At 44.8% G+C, this 19,320-nt stretch overlaps 1 protein-coding gene across 1 annotated transcript in view; it reads left to right on the top strand.

Moving 5' to 3' along the window:
* Nucleotides 1-5,185: 5,185 nt before the first annotated feature.
* Nucleotides 5,186-19,320, top strand: part of GABRG3 (gamma-aminobutyric acid type A receptor subunit gamma3) — a 332,704-nt gene continuing 318,569 nt past the window's right edge. Inside the window, exons 1-2 of the mRNA XM_074860953.1 lie at nucleotides 5,186-5,548; nucleotides 9,074-9,222. Of these exons, the coding sequence (XP_074717054.1) occupies nucleotides 5,496-5,548; nucleotides 9,074-9,222 (202 nt within the window). The 5' untranslated portion in view covers nucleotides 5,186-5,495. The remainder of the gene's footprint in view (nucleotides 5,549-9,073; nucleotides 9,223-19,320) is intronic.

Here is a 19,320-nt window from a genome sequence, read left to right as displayed (position 1 = left end):
CTACAAACACTTAAATATGACCATTGCATGGTGACAGTCTTAGATGACATACCTTACCAATTTTGCATCTTCTGCTATTTTGTTATGGATGTTTGCTCAATTTTAGAAAGACAGAAAGAATGGAAGTTAGATTTTATAAAGCCCAAAGGACTTCTGAAGGATCTTCTTAGGATTACCACTAATTTAGACTCAAGTGTAAGTGTCCCATTCTGTACTGCATTATTTGCCTTTTCATTGCCATCCTCAAAAGCAATTATCACTTCTCACAGTCATCATGTCTTAAAAGTTGCTGTTTAAATTGGCCTTGGCTAAAAACAAAGTGAGAAGAAAATTAAGAATGTTGATTGAAGATACCAGCTCATTTCAGTTAGATGAATTTGGAGAGTTTTTGAGAAAACACCAGTAGATTGCAATGCACTGGACCGACAATGATAGGTTGTATTTGTAGGTGGGAAGATTTGATTTACTACACATAGGACAAAAAATAACTGCATAACTTGTGTGGCAGGTGCATCCGCCCAATGAAAGCAGAGCTTCTTGGCTGCTGAAGTGCAGCAGCTCCTGGCTGCCTTTGTTCTCGGGGCTTTGTGGTAATTGGGGCCTTTGGCCAATGGGAGCCGCTATTGCCTACAGGTCAGATTCGGCCTGGGTATAAATGGAGTCCCCTGGGGGAGCCATTTTGAGCTCGTCCCCTGGAGCTGCACGCTGCGGTCGAGGACTCTCCCCTTGGGTCAGGACACGGCCCAAGGAAACTCCTCGAGGTGCCTTGGGTCTGGACGCTGCCCTGAGCAGGTCCTTGAGGTTGAGAGCCCTCACTTATCAGGTGAGTGATAAAGCGTTTTGGGTTGCCGTTAAACCCTGGGGAGTGGGGCTTTGTTCTGCGTTTTGGGTTGCTGTTAAACCCCATAGAGTACTTTGTTATGCGTTTTGGGTTGCCCTTAAACCCTAGAAAGTTGTTCTGTTCTCCTCTCACAGGCATTCGAACCTGTAATTTACGTAGAGCTAGTTAACTGTGTTAATAATTAATTTTTTTTTATTTTTGGTGGTTGGTTGCTCATTTGGGAGCCTCCGTAAGAACTTGTCACATATATGGCAACAAACACTGGAAACAGTCATCCACAGCAGTCTTGGCTTCAGTCGATCTGGGCTCAGTTCTTCATTCACTGCAGACTGATGTTGCTGATGTCCTCAAAACAACTGCTCAGGGGTCATCCGGCCCCAGAGGTCCGGGCCTGCCTGCTCTTGGTGCCCATTCTTCTGCCAGCAAGTGTGCGTGAGGCTGCTGAAGAGCTGCAGCGCGGTCACGTCAGGAGGGATTCTCTGTACCCTGCCCGTGGGCCAAAGAGAGCAGTGAGCCCTGCGCTGAAGGACAGAGCCAAGGGCATGCAGAAAGCATCTGGACCTCTGAGGTTCAACTTCCTACCTCAAGGCAGATTTAATTATTTGTACAGAGTGGAGGGCTTCCAGTGGGAGCGACAGAGACCTTCAGCCAGGATAAACCAGCTCTAGTGTCTAATAAATCTCTAATAAGCCTTCAGCTGGAGGACTCCAGGAGCTGTAGGAGACAGGTTTCAGCCCCTTCCCTGTTTGTCTCAGAGTAGCCCCAGTTCCCTCCTGTGCTGCTTGTGGTGAGGGTGGCAGCCTCAGCCACCGGTGAGGGCTCTCCTTCAACATTTAATCACAGAAAAGTTCAGGTGCCCAGTTTCAAGAACCTGTTCAGTGCTAGAAAGGTGGCACCCAGTCCCAGCAAGTGAGACACTCAATCTGTGAGCCCTATTCCCTCCCTCTCCTTTTCCCCCTTATTTATGCTAACTAGCTCCCTGGCTACCTGCACAGCTGCTTTTGGAGGCTCTTGCTTCCCCACCCCACATAACAAATATCACAAAGATATCCCTTTGGTATCCCTCAGGTTGAAAATATAGTTGCCATCTGTGAAAAAACGGATCCATTTTATTGTGCTAGAGAATATAAACATTTTAGTATCATTATAGGGTATGATAAAATGTTCTTTTGTTAAAATGTGTGCTGGATAATCACGATCCTTACCTGCATACACAATTTGAAAAGGCTCAGCAAAGGCAGAGAGTGTGCATAAAAGAGAAAAGCATGTGAGTACGAAGGAAGAAAACTAGAAATGATGGAGGGATGAGGTATAATAAAGAGTAGTGCTAAAGTATTCCTTTGGCCTTAACACATACCCAACCGAGGACAACAGAAAGAAAATCTTAAACACCACCTTTTCTTTTTCCTTACAGCCTGAGGAGAAGACGGCAATAATTAATGAACCATAAAGCTCCGCACGAGCCCTGGGGCTTGCCGTCACACTTCAAGGGGAGAGCGGAGTGGTCTGTCTAACACTGTGAGGGCTTTCCCGCAGGGCTGGGTGACTTGCCGACCACATACAGCACCGGTAACGGCGCACGGTCACCGAACAGGGGCAACGAGTGCTCTGCCGCTGGCTGGAGGCGGGGAGGGGGGGGACACAGACAACCCTGTCCCGTCCCGCCCCGTTCTGCCGCGCTTCCCGCAGCTGCCGCCAGAGGATCCCGCCGCCGCAGCGGAAGGCGGCGGGGGCGGGACGGGGCAGGCGGGCGGCGGGAAGAGGTGGAGCCGCCGCTGCGGGAAGCCACCCTCGGCCGAGAGCGGAGGGGACCGGGGGTCTCCGTGGCGCAGGGCTGCCGAGCGAGCGGCTCGCCGGCCGGGGCGGCGGCGCCGGATCCGGGCTCGCCGTCGCTCTTTGCAAAATCGCTGCCGCCGCGTCTCTCCTCCGGGTGTTTCTGCCACGGTACCAGCTGGGCCGCTTATGCCGCCCAGCCGGGCAGTGGCAGAGGGGAAGGCGGCCCCGGTCGCCCCCGCCCCAAACCGCTGCCGGCAGAGCTCCCCCGGCCCAGACAACCCCAGCCCGCTCCGCCCGGGACCGCGGCGGCATCTCCCCAGCAGTTTGCTCTGCCGGGGTGCCCCGGCGGGGAGCTAGGCTTTTAGTTATTCGGCTTGAGTGTGGGTGTGTGTGTGAATACACACATTTTCCTCCACGTGGCCAGCGCGGGGGTACCCGGCGACGGCGAGCCCCTCTCTGTACGCAGGGCGCTTCCCTCCTTGCTTCCCAAACGCGCAGGCACTGCCAGCCGGGACATGGGTACTGCGACCTCGGAGCCCCGAGTGATGTTGCCATAAGCACCAGCCTTCAGAAAATCTTCCGGTGCCTGAAAACGCTCGTGGCCCCAGCGAGCTGCCGGGCAGCGGAGCCCGGCACCGCCACCGGCGGGAGTTTCTGCCGTAGCTGAGAGGCGGCGGCCCCCCGGCTCGCCCCGTCCCGCCTCCCCCCCCCCCTTCGCCCCACGGCGCCGGTGTTCCTGCAAACTTCAATTCACATCACCGGATCGGCGTGCTGTTTAACCGGCCCGCGCCTGAAGTAAGGCGCGTTTTCACAGAGCTATTTCTGGTGAAAACTGGCAACCCCCGAGCTCCTGCTGTCCCTTCCATTCTCCCATCCCTTCTCCTTTCCCTTCGATATTCCGGCCGTTATTTTCTCAAAGCAGCAGGCGGTCTGGAGTCCACCTGCACTTCTCTGCTGGCGACGGAAAAGAGCACAAGTCTTGTAACAAGTGGTTATTAGCAATTCACAGTAACTGCAATTAGCCAAAGTCAACACGAAGGAACTGCTGTATAATCTAGTAAAGAGACGTTTAGGTTGAAAAAACCCTGAAGTGCATGACTGGGAACTAATTGCCTGGCTCACACCGGATTTTCCCCAAGATGTCTCGTTCCTCCGATAAATAACTTCGGGAACAGAATTCTCTCCAGCCAACTCTTCTAGTCATCATGTAGGAGTTATTCTAAAAGCAAGATTGCATCTTCCAGCAGAATTTTTTTTAATGTAATGTCATAATTAAAAACGACTCCCCCAGAACTTGGAAATTATGTCTAAGGGAGGAGGAAGCAAAGATTTATGCTTCCGAGATTTCTGTTCACAGTAAAACGATCGCTCCTTGTACTTGATCTTTTTGTTTCCAGATTACCGTCATGTAAATGACATTTTGTCATCTCCCCTTTTGAAAGCTGAAGGGAATATATCCTTATTGCCCTGATGCCTGGTGCAAAGCTACACGCACCCGGAGAGAATTGAAGTCCCTAAAAATCACATCTGTGCTGTTCTTTGTGCAGTAGAAAGACACATGATGTCCAGACCCAAACTCTATTTGCTTTGAATACACTTGGCTGCCGTCACATTTCCGAGTTCTCACAGCAGAAAATCCTCATTTATTCTAAAGTTGCCCAAATACAAATCCATGTAGCTCGGTCTACCGCATCTCCCTCTCTTCTCTATGTATACATTTTTCAGGCATACTTTATGCGTGTATCCATGCATTCGTACAGTGCATGCAAACTTCTACATACATCCAGTTGGATACAGAGGCATATACAAACAGGCTGCACTAGGTATGTTTCCCTATCTGTCTGGGGAAGACTGAGCTGTACGTCCCTCTTTGTAGCCGCCCCGATTACATGCATCCGCGTCTATATGTACATCGAAATGCCCCTGGTTCCGACCGCCCCGATACCAGAAGCAGCGCCGACCCCTCTTCTCCCTGCGTCTGAAGGGAGCAGCTCCCGCGCCCCGGGGGGCCCGTTCGGCAAGTGAGTGCGGGGTTTGGGGGTGGGGGCACCCCCCAAAGCAACGGGGGGATGCTGCCGCCGGGCGCCGCAGCCCACTCGGGGCATGGGGCTGGTGATGGCAGGGAGAAATCCCCGCCGCCGGCTGACTGCGGCTGGCGACTTTGCCGCTCCCCCTCTCCCGTGTGCGTGTGTGTGTGTGCCGGGGCGGGGGCAGGGTTCACTTCCCGGCTCCCCCCCTTTGCCGGCGAGGCGGGTACCTGTTGGGCAGGCGGCGGGGACGAGGCGCTCCCCGATGCGGGGCGGCCCCCGGCAGCGCTCCGGTGCGGGGCTGGCCGCGGGCCCGGCGTTCCGCGGGGGGGGGGCGAAGTGCGCCCCTTCCCCCCCGCTGCCCCAGCCCGCCCTCCGCCCGGCCCGGCCCGGCCCGGTCCGCCCCTCCCGCGGCCCGGCGGGGCCCGGGCTCCGCTGCGCTGTGCACAGCCCGGGGGGCACGGCCAGCGCCAGCCGGGGGAGCGGCAGAGGCCGCGCCGCTGCTCCCGGCAGCTGATTGCCAGTGAGGGGAAGCGCCGCAGCTCGGTGCCCGCTGAGCACCTGTCAGACCGCGGAGCCTGATTTATACCTGGCCCTGGCAGCCTCTCCGCTGGGGATTTCCCCCTCGTTCCGCTTCTTCTTCTTTTTTTTTTTTTTTTTTTTTTCGCCTCCCCCCTCCCTTCCTGGAGCGGTGTGAAAGGGGGCATTTTCTTCAGGGTATAAAGCTGAGAATACAAAGGAAGAGAGGCGAAGAGCTTCATCTCATTGCCTCATTCTCCCTTTCATGTGAACATCCTGCAACATTTCCTTCATCCTGCCGCACCTCTCACCTGGCCAGCGCTGCCCAGATCATGTCCGCTAAGCTCCTGCCGGTTTTCTTCCTCCTCTCGGTGTTTCACGCCTGGTAAGCCTGTGCTCCCCTCGCCTCCCCCCACCCTCTCTCCTCTCTCTCCTCGCACCGGGGTTTGCGGGCTGGAGTCCCGCTCGCTGGAGTTTGCAAAATACTCGGCGCCTGGGAAGGACAGCGGGCTCCCCCGCTCCCCTCCCCTCTCCGTGCCGGGGTTTTATTCCCAAACGCGGCTTCCCCCACTCCCTCCCGGGTCCTGCCTGGCTCTCCAGACAGCTGAAGCTCCGCTGCTGCCGGCCCTCCCGGCCCCGCCGCCGTCCCTCCCAGCTCCGCATGAAGCTGGGGGTCGCCCGTGAGGGCTCTGTCCCGAGCCCGCCTGGCAGAAAGTTTTCCCGCTCCGGCGGCTGCCAGGGTCCGGCGCCCGGCGGGACGGCGGCTGGCGCTGCCCGGGCTCCCCTCAGGGAGCGGGGCGGCCGGCAGTCCCGGCTTCCCTCCGCGCCCCACCCCCGGCAGCCCCGCGGACGGGGCCGGCCCGAGGGGGAGAGGGCAGCCGCGGGAAGCGTCAGCCCAGCGGCCGGGACCATCTGGGGGTGCCGGGGAGCCCGGGGGAGGGCGGCGGCGGCCACGCTTAACCGCCTCGGCCCGGCGGGCGTGGAGGGGGGCCGGGAGGTGCGCGTGTGGCGGGGAGGGCCGGGCCGGGGAACCCCTGGCCCCTGCCTTAGGAGCGGGAAGGGACTCCCCGGCTGGGCTCCGGTAACGGCTGGCGGTGAGGGGCCAGAAGGGGACAGCCGGCAGCTGCAGCTGTGACCTCTTGGACCAGGCTCGCCGTCGGTCCCGGTGGTTGTCCACGGTACTGGCAGAGGTGTCACCTCAGCGTCCCCCCCGCAGGATCCACCACAAACCGGGCTGCAGGTGTGCTCAGAGGCCCTGCCCTTCCCTTCCCTTCCCTTCCCTTCCCTTCCCTTCCCTTCCCTTCCCTTCCCTTCCCTTCCCTTCCCTTCCCTTCCCTTCCCTTCCCTTCCCTTCCCTTCCCTTCCCTTCCCTTCCCTTCCCTTCCCTTCCCTTCCCTTCCCTTCCCTTCCCTTCCCTTCCCTTCCCTTCCCTTCCCTTCCCTTCCCTTCCCTTCCCTTCCCCACAGCCTGCCCCATACCCAAGTGGCATCTCTCTCCCAAATCCCCACAGGACCTACAGGCTTTTTCATGCCAGTGCCCAGGGCAAGTCCCGGACATGCATGTTGCAGGAAATCTCTCAGGGTTTTCCAGTATTCCTTCTTTGCAGTTTATGCACTGCCTCCTCTCTGGCTCCCCACAGGATCAAAACTAGCGGCCCCTGAGGAGTTTGGGGAAGGTGTGCAGCCTTTCTTCCTCCCCAATTTGAGAATGGCCTGTCATCACCCCACGCTTGTTTCTGCGGATGGCAGGAATATGCTGGGAATTGGCAGTCACCAGTAAGGCTACAGGTGAAAATGCAACCTCAAGTGCCTTCGAGGAGCTTAACTGTGAAGAGATAAGCAAGGGAAGTGAAATAACAAACTCTTAAGGAAGAAAACAAAATGCCCTGAAAAATATGTGTCACTGTATTAGTGAAACTTCTCCCACCCCCAGTCTTAATCTAGACGGTAGGTAGGAATTTACATGATTTGGAGGTACTTTCTAGGAAACAAGCTGCTAGAGTGAGGCGATTTAAAAGGTCTGCGAGTGCTTAGACTCTTGTTAGTGACTGGTTTTAAAGAAGCAGCTCCCTGAAATGGGAATCATGATCCTATCTGAACTCAGTTCTTGTTTCCACGTGCAGTCTGAATGCATCCAGTAAAGTTGTGGTGGGTGCAGCCGAAAAAGGCGTATGATTTGTGCTCCTTTCCTATTGGGAATTCAGCACCACTGCAGCGTTTCAGCTCTGAAATAACAGCCATGTATGTTTGGAGACGGTGCCTCCTTTGAGAATGGTTCTGTAACTGCAGTATTAAAACACAGGACTTGTCATGAATATGAGGGAGAAAAAAACGCACAAAAAGTCCTCTTGGGGTTTTTTAATGTTCATTGGGTGAATCATACAAAAAAGATCAAGTTTTTTAAAAACACAACTCACTAACAGAGGAGGGATGGTTGTCTATTAAAAATTTCCTCTAAGTTTTCTCTACTTTTGCAACTTGGTTATATGAGCTCTCTATAGAAAATCCTCAGAGACCAGGTTTCAAAATGATTTTTATACAGAAATTGTACCTAGAGCAGTTGCAATTTGTGAGGTCATGTTAAGTGATTCATGGCTAATCCTTAGGGGCATACTGGCTGTAGAGCAATTTCAATTAAAAGTTTCATTAAATGCTCGAATGGTGGTCTACAAACAACGTTGAGGGTTGATGATGCTCTGTGATTAAATTTTTATACTTGTATTCATTTTTTTCTGTTACTATAGAGTGTCTTTCAAGTCTCCTAGACATCAGAGATACTTTAAAAGACACTAGTGTCATTATGGAGAAAAGGAGAGGGAGAGAAAGGAGGTTGCTCTGATGCGTGTAGCACATCCCGTGAATAAGCAAGGCTGGTGCCTGATTCTCCATTGCTTTGCACCTTGCATAATTATTGACATTTGTGTAAAAAGGCTGCAAAATTATATTGTATTACCAGGGCAACTGCAGGTCGAAGCAACACATTCCTGCTGAAGGTTCCACCACTGAGGCTGTCTTTTCTCCTGAGAACTTCATCTCAGTTTAACTGTCATAGATTTTCTTCAGTGAGAGACATCAAACAGTTTTGGTTTCTAAGATACCAAAAGATACATCTTCAAATCAACATTTTACTGTTCATGCACAAAAAGCTGCACAAATGAAATTAGTCTTGTGTGAAAATAGCTCTAGCTGTGATTTCTGGGCAAACTGTAGTTTCACCACATTCATATTAGCATACTCTTAAAATAAAAATAATCCACCTATGAAGCAAAGAAGTCACAACTCTTGGTGTAGTACTGTTTTTAAAAAAAGTCATTAAAACTGCAGGGAAATTCAGATTAATTTATGCAATGTATTTGTGTGCTTGTGATAATCCGTCTTAAATTCAAGGAGCAAGCTCTTAATTCTAAGCCTTGTAATACATTAAACTCTGAATTTCAGGCACTGAGAATATAATAATTTATTAATAGGATAAAATGATCAGGAAGTATTAAAAGATCTGAATTTTTAATACTCTTATTAGCCTTTGTGCAAGAGATGAATCAGTTGTCTTGATGTATTAATAAAATAATACTGCAGATGTTCACTCTTGTAAACTAACTAGTTGGGATAGGTTGGTTAAAACACAGGATATAAAATACTACTCTGATAGCTGTATTAACTATACCCAGAGTATAATTTTTTGGGACATTAGCAGAAGACAATTTCTAAACAATTCTCAATCATGACCCATCCACAGATACTCAACAATGTTAATGGGAACATCCTGTTGCAAAAACAGCCTAAGGCTGGGTAGATGAAAGCCAAAGGAGATATCTAAAACTTCTTTAGATGAGTGTGGAGATTTACCCAGAATGTAAATTCAGATTTTAGTTATGTAAAATAACATCTATTTGTTTGATTTGTTATTGCAGTTCTAGAAAGGTTGAAGAGGATGAATATGAAGATGGAACAACTAACCAAAAATGGGTCTTAGCTCCAAAAACACAAGACACAGATGTGACTCTCATACTAAACAAGCTGTTGAGAGAGTATGACAAAAAGCTACGGCCAGATATTGGAAGTAAGTACTACTTTCTGTACAAGTGAGGGGAAGCGTCTATGGGTGCAGAAAAGACATTGTTATATTTTGGTTACTGGGCACAAACGTCTGGGAAAGTGGAGATTATTTTTTTTTTGGCTGAAGTTCATTTCCAAGTCAATATTTAAAAAATGCTAATTCTCATGGGAAGGTGTGGTGGTAACTTAAGGTGCTGAACTCTGTTTTGCTTGTACACAGTTTGTGTAGAGATATGGAAGGGCTAGCTCTAAAGTATTCAGCAGGTCTTTGGCAGAGTTAGGAACATACTTACCTCTTTTGTCATCCAGTCCATGCATATGACAAACTCACGTTCTGAGAAACGATCAAAAACTGAACATATTAAAAACAAAAAGTAGGACACAGCAAGAGAAGAATGTGCATCTACTTTCTTCAAACTGTGATTATGAAAGTTACATTCCTTAGTGATGAGAAGGCGGCACTAGGATTTACCTGTGTATAGGGCAACTCTGTTTTCCTCCTTAAACCAGCAGACATGTTACCTGCAGAAGAAATCTGATAGAAGTGTCTTGTGGGCAGTACTACTACATATAAGTATGAAATGTACATAAGAGCCAGTAGCTACCTGCATGTAACAACTTTGAGCTCTTTTCCTTTTTCTTTTTTTTTCTTTCTTTAATTTGTATAATGAGGTTGTGTGTTTCAAACCAGTATTTTTTTACCTTTTGTGGTTATATCCTGTTTGCTTTGTTTGCATCCTTAGGTCAGAATGGCTATAGCACAACTGCTGCTTAGTTTGTTCATGGCAAGTTTGTTTGACAGAAATCAGAGACAATTTATCATTTACATATACCTTGCATATACTTCAGAATGAACTGGGAATGGGGAATGCTCAAAACAACCACCTAATATAATTTTCTAAATTTTTCCAGAGATTAGAGGGGGAATTCTTACTGATTATAAGTGAAACTGTATTTGCTGGTGGCACACGTATTGCTATACTTTCTAGGGGATCCCTTTGGGTCAGTTTACATGGAAGAACCATCTGTATCTATTCACCATTACACTTATTAAGTGTCTCATAACTACACATTAATATTATAGTTCCAGAAAAAAACCCTATGCTGCAGTATGAAATAAAATGGGGTGGGTTTTTTTTTTTTAATAGCTCTTACTTTGATTTTCCATAGTATATTTGCAAAGATCATATTTGATAGATGTGTCTGTTTTTAACACAGAGTGACATTTCTCTCTCTCTCTCTCCCTACTTAGTTTATCATACTGGATTTAGCCGATCTTTGGTATCTGATGGAGAAGTGCTTTAATGCAGTTCCCCACCCATATCAACATCTGAACAATCTCAGACCAATTTTTTATTTTACTTTGTACACCATGTCCTCAGATCACTGACTTCAGGCAGAGTAAATTATGTTATGCCTATGTGGGGCAAAGTAATCACTCAAAGTCCCCCTGTCAGTTGCCATAAAATCAGTAGAGGTCAGATATATCTTACAGCACTGGAAAATCATTGTTACCAAAATAATTCCTTTTGTGTCTCCACAAACTCTCATAAATCATGTTTTATAGAAAAGAGTTAAATTACATAGCTCCTCATATATCCTACCAAACAGAGATTTTTACAGTTCTCAACTACATCTATCTATTTCTATCAAGCATCTCAGTCCTAGGCCATTTTTCTCTTTGATAGGAATCTGGCTACTTCAGAACTTGAGCTGTGTGTTGTTCAGATGCTAGAGAAGTTAGTTCACCCCTGGCTTCCTTCGCTGGTCCCTTTTCCCTCCTCTACTACCTTTGATGCAGATAAATAACACTGCCCTTTTGAAGCGGAGGACATGCATTTGTCAAGGAGAACATGAGGGGAAAGTTAGAGAATCAGGCATTATATCTAACTTCCCTGAATTGCTGGCTGGTGCCTTGCACGTGAGAGCATCTTCCTTTCCATCTGGGAGAAGATTATCCTCCAGACTAGATGGTTGACTTGTCCTGGCAAGTGAACTGTGTTCCTGCACTGAAGGTTCCATATTAATACAGCACTTAAAGCATAATGCATAGCAGTTAAAGCACTAGGAAAAAAAGTAGTGGACCAGGTAACATAGAGTGTACAATAAGAAAATGCATGTTTTGGAATTTATAGAAAGCATGGAATGAACATTTGGAGAAAGAGAGAAGTAATTCTCAGAACCAAGCAGAAGTGCAGCCAATAAAAGATGCTGAGGGTTAAATCCAGGACTAGCATGCAGTCAGCTACTCATTAGGGCCTTTACATTTGTGCAGTGCTGCCTGTAATCAAATTGTCTGTCTCACAGGACAGGTGACACTCACCGTGTCATGCCACATTGCTCTTCACCCAGTTTTCCAATCCTTTATTGCAAAGCCACTATTTCTAACAGTGGATAACTTTAGCAATGCTCCTGAAGAAATGGCTTTCTCTCTGAATGCAGTCAAAAAAGCCTAGGAAAATACTTTGCACTTTCAAAGGTTAGGATTGTCATTTTTAGGTCACTTGGGAATACACTTTTGCAAGCCAAAGGCCATGGGGAGAAGGAGAAGACTGTCACAGAATACCTTCTGCAAATAGAAGGTATTGAAGTGCATGCTGACCCAGGCAGTGACTGTTCTGTGGTCTTTCATCTTTCCCAGGGCAGCTGATGTTTTGGCTAGCTCAGGTATGTCGTGGCACTGTACAGGCATATTCTGAGTGTCCACTTGCCAAACTATGGGCACTGAGTTCTTCATTGATCACGTCACCTCCAGGTCAGGAGTGTAGCCGTCAGTGAATGAACCTCTGTCAACAGACACTCAGGCACCCTCCTTCCTCCTCTCCCACCCAGCCCATCTAAACTACTGTAAAGAGTGTGTAGGTCAGTGCTAAGTTGCAAGGCCAGGACTTGCTCTTTCTTTTTTTTTCTTATGCTCACCTATACTTGGCCTAGGCTTTCATGTAAATGACTGTTGGTCAGATCACACACTCAATCTACACTCAGCAGTACCGGCATCATCTGCAAGGTTCCGAGCCAGGATTTTGAAAGCGTGGATTGAACAACCTAAGTATTAGGCAAAACAGTTACCCTGTGAAGGCTATCAGCAATGTGACACCGTAACAGGACCTGTCTTGCTAAAAGGGGCCTTTGGTCTTTGGAAACAAAGCAGCGTTCTACCAGCAGGGGAACATCTGACTGCATTCCCTGTGGCCACACACTTGGCAGAGTTCTTGTCTCCATAAATATCACAGCTTGTGAAGGTTTTCATTTTAATGGTGGCATCTGGCAGTTTTCCATTATACCACAGAACATACATGCTTTTTGGAATTGAAAAAAAAAAAAAAAAAAAGAAAGAAAAGAAAGCACTTCACACTGAACAGCTTATACCGCTGTACTGATTAGATCAGAAAGTGTTTTATGGAGACAAAGCATCTTTCCCACCTACTTTTCACCAGCTACAATTATAGGGCTGAGAATTGTGGGTCTGTTGCATGGTATAAAAGGCACCAGTCCCAGATAACAAGTAAACCCATTGTGAACTATGAAGGTCTTAAAATCTCTTCTGTAGGCAGGTACTCTGTCATTTCTTTGTAGTTCTTTGACGTGAAGACCTGTTCAATGGATGTGCAACGTTTTCTAAGTGCAGTAAGTCTTACTACCCTGCAAGAGTGATTTTTTTTACCCCCATGTCACACTGGCTTAAGTCCTGACATTTAGTAGGACTAAGTTCTGGCCCTGAAATTTTGCTTCCTCTTTATTGATAAAATGAGAACAGAAATAATAGGCAAACCAACAGACCACAGAGTAGAATGATGATAATTAGAGCTAGAAAAATCTCAGTCTTATTTAGGTTCTATTAATAAACCAGGTTTTTTGCCACTGCTCTATTTTTGATTAACCAATTTAAAATTTGTTTCATTTTTAAAAAAACAACAATGAAGCAAACCACAGGTAAATTAAATAGCACACGACAAAATATATTTCCTTCAGAGTCAGTTTGCTTTACTGAAACCTTTCCTCTCACCTTCCTTAATGGGCAGCTTAGTCCACAATGGAGTCCTGGAAAATAAAGCTACCTTTATTACTCTTCATTTTTGTTCTTACCTTCATATGAAATGTAGGTTGCCTTAAACAGACAGAAAGTTTGTAACAGTGTATTCTTCCAAAGTGAAAGTTTTGCCGACCACATTCCCTGAGTGAGCTTTACATGTGGAAGATAATATGCTAACGTTTTCTTTCATTGTGAAAGTCACCCTACCCATCCAAAAGGTTAGTATGTGAGAGGTTTCTGAAATGTGCCATTAGCAGTGGGAGAGAAAAAATCTCACCCGAGACCAGGCTCAGGGCTGCAGTACTCATTTGGAGTGTGAAGAGCAGGAAGTCTTAAGAGTTGCCTTTTGGTAGGTAGCTGGTTTGCTCACCTCAGAGAGATCTTTTTTCTCTTGTTCATTAAGAAGCAATAACTAACGCGGGTGAAAATTTCAGTGACAACAAGGGATTAGTAATGTTAAGATTAGTTCACAAGCTGAGCTAAACTCCAAGCTTCCCTCTTATTTGAACCTGCTAAAGTGAAAGAAAACATTTTATTTCACCAGTAATTTTTAGAGAACAAAACTGTTCCCTGAGCATCTCTAACATGCAGTCAGTTATCTCAGTGCTCTAATTTCAGTACAAAGGATATTCTAAAACACACATCCTGCAGTCTGACCAGGTGCTCTCCAGACTTCCTGTGATTACCTGCCCTTTTCCCCAGCTCCTGAAATACCTTCCCCAGAACACAACAGGTCTAGAATAAGGAGTTGCACACACTTATTAGGTACAGACAAAATTGCTGTCCACTAACTTTCCCCATGGTGTTCCTAATGTGAAAAAGTGGTGTTAGGGAAGTGATAAATTTCTGGTTTAGTGTTTTTTAAAAAATGCGTAAAAAATAATTGAAAAAAACATAGAAGTTATTTCCTCTGTATTTCAGGCTGTACCAATGATCTTTGCAGTTGTTTATATTCTGCTAGGGAAAGTTCAATACTTTCAGTTAATTTCTATTTCAGAGGCTGGAGCAAAATAATGCTGGTAAGAGAAAAGCCAACTAGAAGGAACTACACTCTAGTGTACTCAAACTACCCAGGGAAATTGAAAGTAGAGTGTGATCATACTAGAAATTAAGCTAAAATAAGATAAAAAAACAATTCAAGGAATAGCAAGTTACAAGACAGAACTTCTGTGCCTCAGAGGTACTTAGCTGACAGCTAATTTTTCAACTTATACTTCTTGTAATGGTCAGCCAGAACTGAAAAGACTGAGTTCCATTTTTAATGCAATAAAAGTCTTGTGTAAATGTGGTAGTTTATTGTATTAATTTATTTTTTCTATACTTTCTAGCATTTGGTTTCTAAGCTGCCTGCCTTCCTACTTTATATAAAAAAAGTCAAGCTGACATCAAATCAAACTTCAGGCAAGAGCATTATTGATGAGACAGAACAAGCATGAATAATACTGATTTTACTGATATTCACTGAAAGGGTAGTAGGATAATTTGTATTGCATATTTGCATCCTCTGTTTCTCAAATGTATCACTATATTAGGGAAGGCTATGAATTGCACATGTTGAGGAAAGCTTCGTCAGCTTGTGTTCTGAGGTGCTTTCACCACTAATGCCTGCTTTTCCCTCCTTTTTGATTATACTGCAGTAACAAGATTCCTCTCGGATCCTCTAGTATTTGTACAGCCTCTAGTTGTCCCCTGTATTTATTGTGTATTTATAAGCCCAAATAAGTTCAATTTGAAGTATGAAAGTGTATACACACACGTACATACACCTCCTAATTTAACGCCTGTATACCTTCTGACTCTGACAGTTCTAGCCATACTGAGAGTCCAGCTGTTTCTCTTTGCTCCTCACATATCTTTAGAACCATTAGGCAAATTTCTGAAGATAAGAGCAGTCTCACAAACAGCTGTGCAACTCTCAGTACCTTGAGTAGGTTTGTACAAGTGTAGCTGGTAGAAATAGGTGGGCTCGTTTGTGTTGGCAAACATAGAAGAGTAAGTTCTGTCTGGCATGTTTTACTGTACTGGCTCGGCAGGGTTTAACAGTAATTCTCTTTCTAAGCAGTTAAAGCTCTCTCTGTAACTAATTTAAGCAGTTTCTCAGTGTATGCAGGGAGCAGATCTGTTGGTTGAGTGGGCGCAACTTTTATTCTGTTACTTTTTAAAGGAGATGTGCATTTTCAAGCACAATCCTAATGAAAAACTTGAGTTCTGAAGCTGTATCACAACCTTTCTTCTGTCAGACCTGCCTTAGAAGCCACACAGAAATCAACCCTGAAGTGCACCACAGGCTACTACCACTGTGGCTGTCGTTATTTTTGCTAACTGCTGATTGCCACACCTGATACTCTAAATTAATTCCAGCAAGGTTTCCCCATATGTGGTGACAGAGGATCGCTTATTGCCTCACAGATCAAAATATTTCTCAGATCATAGCGCAGAGAAAGCTGTAAACTGTCATGCGAGGCCAAATGACTACTTTCTTCTGTAAGTCTTTTTTTGTGTTAGTCTATGAGAGATAGTATCAGACATCTTGTAACAGGAAGCAGTGAAAGAGACAGCTGTCACTTAGGGATTGATTATAGACAGTTGTACCCGGAGACTTAACCAGTGTGTAAAGGTACTACCCACTGGAAGGAGAGAGGGAATGAATTCTGTGTGTATTATGGCAGCACTCAGGAGGGGAAAGCCGTACTCCTGGATCCAAATTCTGCAGTATTGGGTTCTGCAGATGATTATGGAGATTAGTCTAATTTAGGTTTATATGGAAGAAGAAACTCAAATAACCCATTGGTGAGGATGAGGAGTACTGTGATTAAGACTCAGTTAGGAAACAAGCCTGAATATAGCGAGAGCTTAGGAGCTGAAAAAGATCATAAGAAAAAATATCAGAAATCTTTTAATTGTTGTCGTTGATACTTCCCTCCTTCTGTTTTTGGGAATGTAAAGTGGGTTGTCTTTATTTCAGAAAATTTTTGTTCTGATTCAGCCACCAAACTGGAAATCCATTAACTGTCCCATTTCCATGAGTAAGACAGTAAATACAAAGACTGTTTTAGTGCCAGGTATCTCCCATGCATTATGTGTAAGCACACCTATGTGAGAAGAGGAATATTCCTGAGGAAAACGTTGCTACTCGATACAAACAAGAACAACCCCTGTTCTAGCTGGGAGGATAGAAGAGATTTCTAGATTGTCTGCAGGACTTCTAATTCTCTAGCATATTCAGTAATTGATGCTTTCTTCTGCAGACTTTGCCATGAACATTTCTAAAATATCAATGGCAAGACTAATAAGTGAGGGGTAAACTACTCTATGGACACTCCAAAGTCCTAGCGTTAGATTTTGAAAACTGGGATCCATGTCTGAGTTTTAAAACATGACATAAATAAATAGGTTGGTTGAACCTAATCTTTGTCTGGTGCCAGTATAGTGCATCAAACATAGACTCTTTCAAAATAGAGCATGGGAACATTTCTGATTAGGATAGGCTTTTGATAGTGAACTTTTTCATGCCTATGTTCTGCTCTTTAAATTTCTTAACCATGAAGCTGAGTAAAGGGGAATTTCTGACTTTGGTTTCTGACCTGGTTTGGTTCACAGCTTCTCAACTGTCAGGGGAAACACCCTACTTTTTACTCATCCTTCTCTCAGGTAAAACTCTTAATGTGTCATACTAAAAGAAATCATAGTGAAATTTTATTCCAATGCAGTGACCCTAAAGCCCTCCAATTTAATGTTTCTGCTTAAAAAAAAAAAAAAAAGTGGTGTTATTTTTCAATTATTTAACAGGTTTGATTTTTTATTCTTTTTTGTTTCATTTTCTGAGAACACCTAATTTCAATCAAATGCTGGAAAGCAACACTTTAATTTCAAGCTTACAGTACTTCAATATAAAGAAAAATGTCAGTATGCAAACACTTTGTTTTTATAAAACTAATCTCATAATTTAACCCAAGAAATACAGTTCTTTGCAGATAAAACTGCTCTTTTGTCTCACTTCTAATGAGCCACTTGTATCTTTGCAATACTTACGTCTTTCGTGTAGTCTGTTGGTTGACAAAGATGTAATGGTTTTGTGTTGGAGAGAGAGGCCTTTTACCCGAGTACTTAACAGCAAGGTCCCTTACAACACAACCTTTGTGAATGTAAATAATTCATTTACACAGATAACTCTTATTTAGAGTTTTATTTCCTGACAGTGATTACTTGCTAAAATGGCTTGATACAAACTCAAACTCAATGTTTTTCTTGAGTGGCATTGTAGGTAGGAAAGTTTGGTTGACAGTTAATGTTTGCCAAACTCTTCATCTCAGCTGTCAGACCCAAAGCTATATGTAACAGCTGCTAGTTCTTATTTTCTTTTCTTTTCCGTAACTTCACCTAAGAAGTATGAGAGGAAGTTGGGAGTATAGCATACAGGCTTTTGGGATGCCACGGATTGAAAGTTAGGTAAGAGTCTGGAAAAGTCTGAGGTATTGATAACATAATTCTTCTCTCTCCTTCCTTCTGTGATTACCTAGACTATGCTGGCTCATCCAAGTGTAGAAATGTATTTAGAAGTCTTTTTTTTTTTTTATTAAAGAGGGTTCTGAGCAGATATTTGTAAATTGGGCAGATGCACAGTAGTATAGTTGCCATTCTGAGGTTGTGGCACAAACTAATAAATTAGTCTGTCATCTTTAAACAAGGAAAACTTTCTGCACATAATATTTTAAAATATTGTTGCTCCTTTTTGCAATTGTTTGGTTTTCTTAAGACTGCTATTGTTCATCCAGACCTTGGTTGCTAGTTTGCTTGACTTTGCAGGAACAAATTCTATTATTGTTCAGCCTTATGATATCACATAGGAACTCCCCCCATCCTGTGAATATAAATAAAACAAAATTGGAAACTTTAGGGATTGATCATAAACCAGCCTAACTATTAAGATCTACAGTTTTCATTCCCAAACAGCATAATACTGGAAAAATTAGAACTTGTGCATTAGGGAAAGGTAAATGAAAATCAAAGTGCTGAAGGTTGATTGATGGTGATGGTAGGATATGAAGAATAAATGTGATTTGCAGTTAAACGAGGAAGTCCGTTTATGTGCACACTGTCATTCTCCTGGACACAATGGCAACAAAACCTGGCATGTGAATAAAACATCCTGTTCAGAAGAGTTCTCACCCTGGTATTGCTGTCATCCAAACTTTCTTTCAACTCTGCACCAAATTTTTGATTATCCTTTTGATTTTCATTTGCAGTCCCATTTTGGTAGTTTGATCCTACAACATAGGGATGACAGTTCTGTTAGAGTTTCTCTGGCTGTAGCAAGTGGAGGGTGTTGACCTCTATCTGTTGTTCAAGGCCATTCTCTTATATTCAGGAAGAATGAGTCTTTTTTATTTTCCTCACTGATACCCTTGTAGAATCGTAGCATAGAATCATACAATCATTTAGGTTGGAAAAGACCTTTAAGATCATTGAGTCCAACTGTAAACCTAACACTGCCAAGTCCACCACTAACCATGTCCCTAAATGCCACATCTACATGTCATTTAAATATCTCCATGGATGGTGAGTCAACCACTTCCTGTTACTATGTCTTTCTTCAAATGTGGTAATTTGTCCTAAAATATAAAAGTTTTAGCTGACCACAATTATCCCTGAGAAGTGACTTGTTAGCATAAGCATTTGTTTTTCAGGAACAAACAGGTAATTAGATGTCACCTATAAGGTCATGTAGGAAAATATTAATAGTCATCATCACTAACACAAAGTAAATATTAACACTATAGTGACTACTACTACAGTTATCGGTAACTGTAATGATTTATTACAGCTTTATCCTAATTTAAAAACAGCAATTTATGTGCTAATGAGATAATGTAAAATATCATTATAGAGTAGTTTTAAAAAGTATCTTACTACTGTAGAGTCAATCTTGTTAGTCTTTTGTGTTCTGAAGTCTTGTGGAACTTAGGCAGAGTTTAAGTGGCTGTGGATTTCTGGAACAGAGCTCACATTGTGTTTGTTAGATGGTTGTGTGCCTTCTAAAAATCTAGTGCTAATTGCTTTGCTTCCATA

The sequence above is a fragment of the Strix uralensis genome, chromosome 2 (assembly GCF_047716275.1).
Source record: "Strix uralensis isolate ZFMK-TIS-50842 chromosome 2, bStrUra1, whole genome shotgun sequence".
Taxonomy (NCBI): domain Eukaryota; kingdom Metazoa; phylum Chordata; class Aves; order Strigiformes; family Strigidae; genus Strix; species Strix uralensis.
The sequence above is the reverse complement of the archived record's forward strand: the minus strand, read 5'-3'. Positions and strand labels throughout refer to the sequence as shown.